Here is an 11,357-nt window from a genome sequence, read left to right as displayed (position 1 = left end):
TATCGAGCATGTACCTACCAGTACCGAGCGTCTACCTACCAGTACCGAGCATGTACCTACCAGTACCGAGCATGTACCTACCAGTACCGAGCATGTACCTACCAGTACCGAGCATGTACCTACCAGTACCGAGCATGTACCTACCAGTACCGAGCAGTACCGAGCATGTACCTAGCAGTACCGAGCATGTACTGAGCAGTACCGAGCATTTACTGAGCGGTACCGAGCATGTACCTAGCGATACCAAGCGGTACCGAGCATGTACATCAGGTTTTACAACAATGAAGAGAAGAAATGGCGAAATCCACTTACAGTTCTTGGCTCTCTTGCGCGCAGAAGGTGCTCTGTTTGGCCTTGATTGCAAACTTTGCCTCGAATGACAGCAGAAATGACGCAAGAATGAAGGAATGGGAAAGACGAGCTCTGCTTGGCTGAGCAGAAATGACGAAGGAATGGGAGGCGAAGGCAGCGGGCTTCGTTTGGCGTCGACTGTGAGCTCTCCCGGTCCGCCCTAGCAGATTTCTTTCGTGGATCGGAAAAATAGGGCTTCTCGTTCGCGAAAAGGCTAAATAGAACGGACGATTTTATCATTTAATAACCGGACACGCGTGTCGAATTTAAATTTTAATGTTTTAAATTCCGACACTCCAATGCCGTGCCGGACACGTGTCCATGCCTTGTCCGACGCGTGTCCGTGTCCGACACTACATACCCTCTTTAAGAGGCGTGTCGGTGCATCATAGGATATACCTATACTGCCAGCCTTTGATCATAGATCAACAAAGGACATATTATACACTCGATACTAATGCCAACGACCTAACTAATGCAAAACACCGTGAGGGGACTTATAACTTAAACCCCATTAGGGATCTAAGCAACGCCGACCTAGATTTACCTCTTTGCGCGAAAATGGGTACCAGTTAAACTCCACTTAGTATCTCAAATCCATGAAGTTCGATCATATACAAATGCAAGAGTGGTGAGAGGCAAAAAAAGAAAAATGACATCAAGCCCGACCATGAATGATACTATGTAATACAAAGTGATCTATCCATCTATATTATTACTTTAACTCTAGGATATGCATGTATGGGTAGGGACAATCAGAACTGACCAATTGTCACTTTGCAGTGAACAAAATTTGAAATAACAAGTTAGTTTTAAGAAGTTACCTACAAGGGATCATATTTTAGTTTTTGAAAAGTTGATTGATTTTAATTTCTAGATTCATTTTTATCTTGTTTAGATATATTGTAATTTTATAGAAAATTTAACATATTAAAGAGCTAACGTTGACTTCATCCGAGTGCAAAGCAAAGTAAGAAACCTATGAAAAACATGCAGTTCTAATGCGCAATCAAAGTAAACACATCAATCATCACACAATAAATAATAATTAATGACCATGAATGCAGCTGGGTTCTGCAATATACCCCAAAAAAATAAAAAAAAGGATAATTGAGCTCTACCATATATACAACTCAGCCTAATTCTATTCATCACCGAATGGTGTGTGGGGTCTTGATTGCTCTTTACATATTTGGCCTCCTTCCTCCTGAAATCCCTACACACCTACATGGCATTTCTAATTAAAATTACATTTGAAAAATAAAAATTACATGAATCTCCCATAAAAATAATGTTAGCACAATTATAATAAAAAAAATACACACATCAGACATCCAGAGCCTAATCTTTAGGACTACATTCTCAAGGGCTTAGCATTCCTCACGATACCTATTAGCAAGCTTATTTATAATAATTATTTGAGCATTTTTATTTGCCTTTTGAGAACATGATCACCTTTAAAAGATATTTTTAAAAAATTATAACCATTTAAGATCAAGTACTTGCTCATTAATGCACAAAATAAAAAATAAAATAACAAAAAAACAATTCAAGCCAAAAATAACCACCATATCATCACATGCAAAATACAAAAGAATGCAAATAAAAAATTTCATCCTAGCTACACCCTACCCTAGGATGCATATGAAAAGTGTCCTATCTAGCATCTAAGTGTGTGCAAAAATAGTATACTTAACTATACCAATTTAGGTGAGAGGTTTTAAGTTGCAAGATCAAATTCTAATTTTTTAATTTATTAGTAATTAAATTTCTTTTTAAGTGATTAATGATTTATAGTGAATTAATTATTATTTAATTTTAGGATTATAGTTTTAATTTTTAGGTTATATAGAACCCAAAGATATTGGCCCTGACCTGTGCTAGAGTTATAAAGAATTGAGAATCCTCAATCCTGCACCTAACTAAGGCTGTAAGAGTTATAAAGTGACAAGGGTCAGTTAATCCTTCCTTGGTAATCTAAGACTTGAGGTAAGGTTAATATGTAACACACTAAGTGAATCTATCATTCACCATAAAGAAAAATTTAGGCTTCATATGTCTAAGGTAGGTTTATTTTTAAAGACTGACATGAGTATAAAGAACTCATTACCTATAGATATGTATAGGTTCTATCAAACTTATGGTTTAATACTTGCATGGTTAAGAAGTTGATTTAGGTTCTTAAGGGTGCTTTTAAATTTTTAAAAGAGACAATTTATGTAGATTTTTAGACCATTTCCCCTTAACTTAGATGTATGTGGCATTGTCACAGTGGACATGAGTACGAAACCTTCTTAGGGCATGTAGCCCTATAGTTAAAGCTAGTCCAGCCTGTACACCTTTCATGTGTTAAGGGGAAAATGTACAAAAATGAACATAAATCCAATGTAGGTCAGGACACTAAGGTGGAGTTTGAAGTTTATTTTCTCTTTCAACAAGTTTATTTATTTGCTTAGAGTTAATGGATTTTAGTTTAAGTTTTAGTATCTTTGTGTTTTATTAAGTATTGGAGAGTTTGTGAGAGAGGATTTTATAGCTTTGTTTTAGTTTTAGTTTAATTAATATATATATATATTTTTCATAATTAAGATAAAGGTTTGTAGGAGTGTGTTTTATATTTTGCTGATTTTATTTGGGTTGTTGTGATTTTTTCAGGTTGTAAGTTTGTTAAGGAATTTAAATGATTTTATTGATTTATATAAGTTCAATTAGAGGTTTATGATTTTTATGAATTTTATCAGATTTTACTGTCAATTAGTTCGTGGCGTTGTTACAGTGGGCACGAGGACGAAACCTCTTTAAGACTCAATAGTCCAACCTATAAATTTCATTGACGGGTTGGGTTGTATTAAAGGTTTATTTATTTGTTATATTTTATTCTTTTAGAATTATTAAATTTTAAGTTTGGTATGCATTTTTATTCTTCAAATTGAATTTGTCAGTATTACAAAAGTTTGATTTGTTGGCGACTTATTATTGGTTAAGTGATGATTATCCTTGTTAAACTAGGGCCATAAAAATCATATTGATACATATATGGGGTTCCATACTCATATCATTGGCTGGGAAATTTATGCTCATTAAATTGGTTTTCAATTCTATTCCTGTTTTTCTACTGCTCTCTTGCTCTGGTTCCTAAAAGAATGCATAAGGAATTGGATAAAATCTGCAGAAAATTCATTTGGGATAAAAATGAGTGTAAACTGGGTTTATACTAAGTCAAGAGCAAGGTTGGCTTGAAAAATTATACATAACAAAGAATCGTTGTTGTACAAGTTGCTGGGAGATAAATTCAAATTTTATAAGGGAAGAACAGGTGGGAGTAAAATTAGCTCTTCCTTCAAAATCATAGCCAACATTATGAAGTATCTAAATAATATCGTGAGGTGGAAGGTTGGATATGGGAGAAACATTGCTGTTTACAACGACACTTTGATTTTAGATAAGAATCTTAATTTATGGCCAACATATATGACTGTACCAGAAAACCATGAATTGACAGTGGACAATCTTATTATGGATGGAGGATGGAATATAGAGAAGCTTTATTCTCTATTTGGTGAAGATATTGTTTCCTTAATTTGTAAGATTCAAATACAGGATGAAGATGAAGCTCAGCTTATAAAATTTAATTTAGATATGTCAATTCCTGCTTTAGCTTATAAAGCTTCAATCATAGAGAAGAGCCTTGTATATATTGGGACTGTCTTAAATATCTTAAGCTGAGACCTCGGGTGGAAGTATTCTGGTGGCGAATAATACAATTCCTACATTCTTTTTCCTGTATCAAAGAAGAATTCAAGAGGAATTCGGGTGTCCAAGAGGTTGTAATGAAAGAGAAGATATTGACCATATCACGTTCAATTGTTTGAAAATGGTACAGGTGATTAATTATCTTAACAACTGAGGCTTTTGCGTTTCGGTTTTTAACTCATTTCATCAATGCTGGAATTGGATGGAATCAAGTGCTAAATATCATAAATTCATTACAAATATTTATTGTAATGCGGTTTATCACTCTTGGCGGGCAAGGAATCAGCTTATTCATGGAGGGAAAGAAGTAAGTGCTTTGGTATTAGCTTTGAATTCTGTTAGCTATGCCTCGGTTTCCTTTATGGAAGATTGAAAGTTGTCGGGCCACTGGGGTATCAATCAGTCCATTGGACTGTGTAATCGTTGGTACCCTCCACCTGACTGGATCAAAATTAATGTTGATGCTTCATTATCAAATTCTTATAAAGGAGTAGGAGGTGTTATAAGAGATTGTAGAGAAAGACTTCTCCTTGCCTATGGTTTTCCTTGTATTCACTGGTACATTTCATTTCTTGAACTCTTAGTGGTCTATATGCTTAAAGAAATTAAGAAGGATTGGATGGAAGGCTACAAAGGGATAATCATAGAAGGAGACAATAAAAACATCATTAGGTTCTTACAAAATCTTAAAGGTAATTGGAAAGATGAGCTCACTTTCTTAAAAGATTTTAATTTTGTTATTTTTAATTGGGTGAATAGAGGTTGCAATTATTTAGCAAACTTATGTGCTAAATATGCTCTTTTTAGCAACTTTTCTTGGGATAATTTAGATATGAATAAGATTCCTCCTTTTTTTAATTAAGTGTTAAAGGAGGAATCAGTCTATGATTCTAATTTGTAATAGCTTTTAGTTTTTATTAATGCAATCTATTTCTTTTCTAAAAAAAAAAAAAACTAGGGCCATAAGGTTTATTTCATCCTCTTAGGGAATAACTTAATAGCCTTGTAGGCCCGAGTTACCAGATAATCATCTTATTATTAATAAATTTTTATATTTTTTATTTAATGAATTTTAGTATGAAACACTATTATTGCCAGGTCCCAAGTCTTGGATGAGAAAAGTGGAGGATTGCGTTAGGTAGTCGACAGCTAGTGTAAAACTTGTCGAATAATAATAACATGAATCCTTTAAGAAAATTGTGTTAATGCTAGGGCGTCCCATGGAAGCGACGTGCTGTATGGCCTGAATACAGTGACAAGTGTGGAAGGGCCGCTGCACCGGCGCCCGGGTGCAGTGTTAAATAGGCAAGGGTTCCCACATCAAGGACGTATGTGGGTAAAGAAGCTAGTCCATGAAACTAAAATTAGGATAGGAACTTGGAATATAGGTTCCCTTACAGGAAAATTAATGGAATGAATAGATATTATGATTCATAGGAAGATAAATATTTGGTGCATTCAAGAAACTAAATGGGTTGGAGAGAAGGCTAAGGAAATTGATAGTTTAGGATTTAAACTTTAGTATTCAGGTAGAAGTCATACTAGAAATGGTGTAGGTGTTATTATAGATAAAAGTTTGAAGAATAATGTTATAAAAATTAATAGGATTGTAGATAGAATTATAGCTTTAAATATTATTGTTGATGATAAGATTGTTAATATTATAAGTGCTTATGCTCCTCAAGTAGGTTTGGATATGAGTTCTAAATTAAATTTTTGGAATGACTTAGAAGAATTAATACAAAATATACCTCTTGAAGAAAGAGTTTTTATTGGAGGAGATTTAAATGGACATGTTGGTAGAGAGGTAGATGATTTTAAAAGCAATCATGGTGGCCATGGATTTGGAGCGACGAATGAAGGTGGCAAGACCATATTAGATTTTTGTTTAGCTTATAATTTTTTAATTGCTAATACCTTTTTTAAGAAAAGGAATGAGCATCTCATCACTTATAAAAATGGATATAATACAACCCAGATTGACTATTTTCTTATTAGAAAATTAAATCGTTTAGATTGCAAAGATTGTAAAGTTATTCCGAGTGAAAATTTATGTACCCAACATCGATTATTAGTTTTGGACTTTAAGATAAAGGGGCATAAAATAAAAAATAAAGTAAAACAATTTTCTAGGATTAAATGGGGGCATTTAAAGAATATTAACAAAAATATGGGGCATTTAAAGAATATTAACAAAAATATGGGGCATTTAAAGAATATTAACAAAAATATGGGGCATTTAAAGAATATTAACAAAAATATGGGGCATTTAAAGAATATTAACAAAAATATGGGGCATTTAAAGAATATTAACAAAAATATGGGGCATTTAAAGAATATTAACAAAAATATGGGGCATTTAAAGAATATTAACAAAAATATGGGGCATTTAAAGAATATTAACAAAAATATTTTTGGAAATAAGATTTTAGATCTTAAGATTTTGTCTGTGCATGAGGATGCTAATATTATGTGGGAAAAAGTGGCTAGTGATATTAAGAATATTGCAAAAGATGTCCTTGGAGTATCAAAGGGAAAAGCTCCTAATAGTTAAAAATAGTTGGTGGTGGAATCCTAATGTGCAAGAAAAGATTCGAAATAAGAAGCTTTGCTATAAAAATTGGTTTAATTTTAAAAATTATGATAATTGGGAAATATATAAAGTGGCTCGTAAGGATGCTAAGAAAGCAATATGCGATGCAAAGGCATTAGCTTTTAGTGATTTATATATGTAGGAGCTATTACTTGTGTTCAAACACAAGGTGGTTTGACTAAGTATTTCTCTATTTCGGTTGGGTTACATCAAGGTTCAGCCTTAAGCCCATATCTTTAGTCATGGATGTTCTCACTAGACATTTGTAAGAGGATGTACCTTGGTGTATGCTTTTTGCTGATGATATTCTTCTTGTTGATAAGACTAGAGAGGGAGTTGAAGGTAAACTTGAGTTATGGAGGTCAACCTTAGAGTCTAAAGGTTTTCGCTTGAGTAGATCTAAAACTGAATATATGGAGTGTAATTTTAGTAGTAATAGACCTAGTGTGGGGATTATAACTTTGGACGATCAAGTCATTAATAAGAGTACACGTTTTAGATATCTTGGATCTACTGTTCAGAGTGATGATGAAATAGATGGGGATATTATCAATAAAATTCAAGTTGGATGGTTGAAGTGGAGGAATGCATCGGGCTTGTTGTGTGATAGAAAAGTACCCCTCAAACTTAAGGGAAATTCTATAAGATGGTAGTGAGGCCTACAATGCTTTATGGTGCTGAATGTTGGCTATTAAAAGAGAAGCATAATACTAAGTTAAGTGTGGCAGAGATGAGGATGCTCAGGTGGATGAGTGGCTTTACCCTTAGAGATAGGATACGAAATGAGCATATACTTGAAAAGTTTGGAATAGCTCCAGTAGAAGATAAGATTAGAGAGTGTCACCTTAGATGATTTGGTCACAAAAAACGACGGCCTTCCAATGACCCGATTAGGAGAGTAGAGGTATTAGATTTGACTTATGTTAAGAAAGGTAGAAGCAGACCTAAAAAAACTTGGTTAGAAAATATTAGGAATGACCTTTCTTTATTATATTTAAACGAGAATGTGACCTTTAATAGGACAAAATTGAAGAAAAAAGATTCATGTAGCCGATCCCACGTAATGGGATAAAGGCTTGATGTTGTTGTTGTAATGAATTTTAGTATGTGATTATCATTATGGTTGATTCATTAATGATTTAGAATTAGTTATGAATTTGATAGTCATATTTTATTAATTAACTTAGCCAATTCGATTTTTAACAATTCTAAATCATAAAAAACAGGGTGGTTATTCGATACCAAATTTTAAATTAATTTTTAATAATTCTAAATTATTTTTTATTAAGTTAATTAAACATAATTGTTCACATTTAATAAAGAAAATTATAAATAATACAAAATTGTAAAGTTAATATAATTAAACTAATTAATTTACTTAGATTTATTTAAAAATTTTATCAATTCCCTCCCCAAAAAAATTAAACAAACATGAGCGGGAGCGAGAGAGAGAGAGAGAGAGAGAGAGAGAGAGAGAGAGAGAGAGAGAGAGCGGGGTGGGGAGAGATAATGACGAGAGAGAAAAGCATGCCGCCAATTGCTAACAGCTTTAGAAAAAAAAACTGGGCAGAGGGTAAGGCGGAGCAGAGGATTAGTTTTAAAAATTAAAATTAATCTTATATATATTAATAATTAAATTGATATAATTTTAAATATGCTGATTTTCCCGTGCCGCCAGGGCCCCCATTATAGATTCGCCGATGCTAACAAAACTAGGGAGTCTTATTAACAATAAGAGCATTTATCCAATAATGATTTTCACTCATCCTCTAAACTAGTTGCATATACGTTTGATTTCTTTCACATGACGCTTATATATAACCACGTATAGGAGCAAAAAAATACGTAAAGTGGTTGTATTTATGTGAGCCAAATCAAACACCATAAATGAGGCATGCAAATAATCATATAAGGCTTGCATTTCTTTCCAATATAGGCAAAGCACTTTTACATCGAACCTATGCTTAATTGAAACATAAAGTAGATGAAGTTATCTAACATTGCTACCGAACTTCGCATCACATGATACCAAACATCTGTATATAATGCCAAGATTTATGAGTGTATGCAAATATATCATCATAACATGATTCTTTTAGAACTAAGCGTGCCTCCAAACGTTCTTCATAAAGTAATAATGCAATGATAACAAATGAATTTCAACGAAAATAATTCCCTTTAAATCAAAACTTTTTCGAACAATACAGTTATGCTGTCGGCTGGACCGGTCCTCTTTTACTCCCGCAGGCCCAAGCTGGGCGAAAATCAGGCAGAGAGGGGGAACTTTTGGGCCCAAGCAATGAATGTATTAAGCTTTAGGAGGGAAAGTTTGAATTAAAGGGCTGTTTAGGGATTCTTAATTATTCCTTTTTCTCTAATTAGGAGAAAGCGTGTGAGTTAGGGTTTTATCTTGAGATTTGCAGAAATTTTGAAATCTACTCGTGGATTGGGGCTCTAGGCTTTGCTAGAGAGTTTTGGAGAGTGGTTCTTCCTCTCGAATTGAAGAACATTGTATCTTACTTTGTTTTCTTGTATCTACTAGTAAAAATCTGAGTTTTCCCTTCCTAATTTCCACTGTTTTGGTGCAAAACCTGCTGTGTGGCTACTGTATTACTGCTGGGACAGCAGTTTTTCTTCTGTTTTTGTACTAATCTTGACTAGGTTTGCTTGCGAACTCAAGTATTTCCTATCACATTTCAACTTTATTTCTTCCCAGGAAATGGAACATAACCACAAGCTCAATTTATCTTTCATGCTTCAAGAAAGTGACTTAAAGAGCTTTTTTTTATTAAATTTTTAAGAGAAATCTATACAAAGAAATATTTCTGTTCACTTCTTTACAATAATGTATGCATGCTAGATGCAAATGGAGAAAGAAATGAATACAACACCATTTCCCTTCAAAGGGTCCCCCCACCCCCGAAAAAAAAAAAAAAACTTTAGCGACATGATTGCATGCTTTCATATATATAACTCTAAACATAAAACATATGACATTGTCCAACCAAAATCGGATTCCGCTAAGAAAATATATATAAGAACTATCACACATTGCAGAATCATAAGCATGCATTTTAGCTTTCTAATCTAGTCAATATTGGAGCTTGAGTAAAGTAGATGTGTATTGCTGCCATTGTTGATACACTTCTGTTCGGATCAATTTGATTATGTTCCTTTTTTTTCCTTACATGTTCAATCTTTCTTGCTCAATTTAAATATATTATCAACATAACTAGGAACTCGAGAACTCCACTTCAAGCTGTTCGATTGGCGAAATTACTATGATCATGTAATGTAGTTGTGTTCATTAAACCATTCATAACATAAAGAACTGCTATTATTTGCAGCTTCAAAACCCTAGAATGGACATACAAACCAGAGAGGAGCTGCTGCATGCAATACGCTTGCTTGTTACCGAGGATCCATGCAGCGGTCAGTTTGTATTTGGTCGTCAGGAGCTTCAGCCCAAGATAATAAAAAATCTACTTCCGATAAGTTCGGGCAATGGGGGCGGTGGTGATAATCCCAAGAACCAACTTCAGATGATGCTAACAAGAGCAGGGCATGAAAATCCAACGTACAAAACGAAGCAGTTGAAGAGCAATCAGTTTAGAGCTACGGTTGAGTTCAATGGGATGCAATTCATCAGCCAGCCTTGCGTAAACAAAAAACTAGCAGAGAAGAATGCTGCTTCCGAGGCATTGGACTGGCTGATCGGCGGGGCCTCATCTGGCTTTCAAGATTTTGATTATATGTCGAAGGCCCTTAAGAAGAGCAAGAAGCAGCATCATAGGAGAACCTGAAACCAGAACAGGAGCACCTCACTGCCCTCTTTTCATGGGCGAATTATTAGGTCCGGTCACCTGACACAGAAATACATCTGAATTTCTCTCTATCTATAGTAAAGCATAGTTGCTGTAGCAGTTGCGCTTTCACTGGACTTTTACTGTAGACAGAGAGAAATCCGGATGCATCTCTCTGTCAGGCGACCGGACCTAATAATTTCCCCTTTTCATGAAGGATTTCTCATTGTAGAAGGCTTTCATGATTTTTCCCAGGCTGGTCTTTGCTAATCGGCTCTATTATAGGCCGGATCATGCCGTCAGGTGAGCTTTACAGGATTTCTTCTGGTTCAGTGTCAATTCGTTTAAAACTAGCATATAATAGTTGTAATATAAACACCATTTAGCTTCACCATATGTCCTCTGAATGTGGGAGAAATTTTCTTATCAGTATTTATTTAAGATTGGTTACACGGTTTTGTTGAAAAAACTTTCAGATGGCTTGTCATGGCCAGATTTCCCCTGTACAGAGTATCAAAATAGTAAGGATGTTAGTTGTATTATCCTGGGATTATTCTAAACATTCTTAGTTTTGAAAGTCTATAGCTGTTCATTTATGGTTTTTTATGGAAAGTGCATAGCTGTGATTGGGTTGGATTGCTTGGATGAAGGGTGCATAGTTTCTCAACTCAAAATCAATGTACGTACTCAACCCATGGGAAAATTATTACGTGCGGTGTCCGGATTCGTTCGAAGGCGAATCCGGATGCACCACATCACCTGGAGCCCGGTGCATCCGGGTGACGTGGTTCGTCCGGATTCGCCTCGGGACTATCTGAACGCTGCACGTAATAGTCTCTCCGACCCATGGTATCAAA

At 34.7% G+C, this 11,357-nt stretch overlaps 1 protein-coding gene across 1 annotated transcript in view; it reads left to right on the top strand.

Moving 5' to 3' along the window:
* LOC110109857 (DExH-box ATP-dependent RNA helicase DExH3) overlaps positions 1 to 11,104 on the top strand; it is a 67,896-nt gene extending 56,792 nt beyond the window's left edge. Inside the window, exon 19 of the mRNA XM_020841067.2 lies at positions 10,045 to 11,104. Within this exon, the coding sequence (XP_020696726.1) occupies positions 10,045 to 10,500 (456 nt within the window). The 3' untranslated portion in view covers positions 10,501 to 11,104. The remainder of the gene's footprint in view (positions 1 to 10,044) is intronic.
* Positions 11,105 to 11,357: the final 253 nt, after the last annotated feature.

Source organism: Dendrobium catenatum, unplaced genomic scaffold (genome assembly GCF_001605985.2).
Source record: "Dendrobium catenatum unplaced genomic scaffold, ASM160598v2 fragScaff_scaffold_315, whole genome shotgun sequence".
NCBI classification, from domain to species: Eukaryota; Viridiplantae; Streptophyta; class Magnoliopsida; order Asparagales; family Orchidaceae; genus Dendrobium; species Dendrobium catenatum.
The sequence above is the reverse complement of the archived record's forward strand: the minus strand, read 5'-3'. Positions and strand labels throughout refer to the sequence as shown.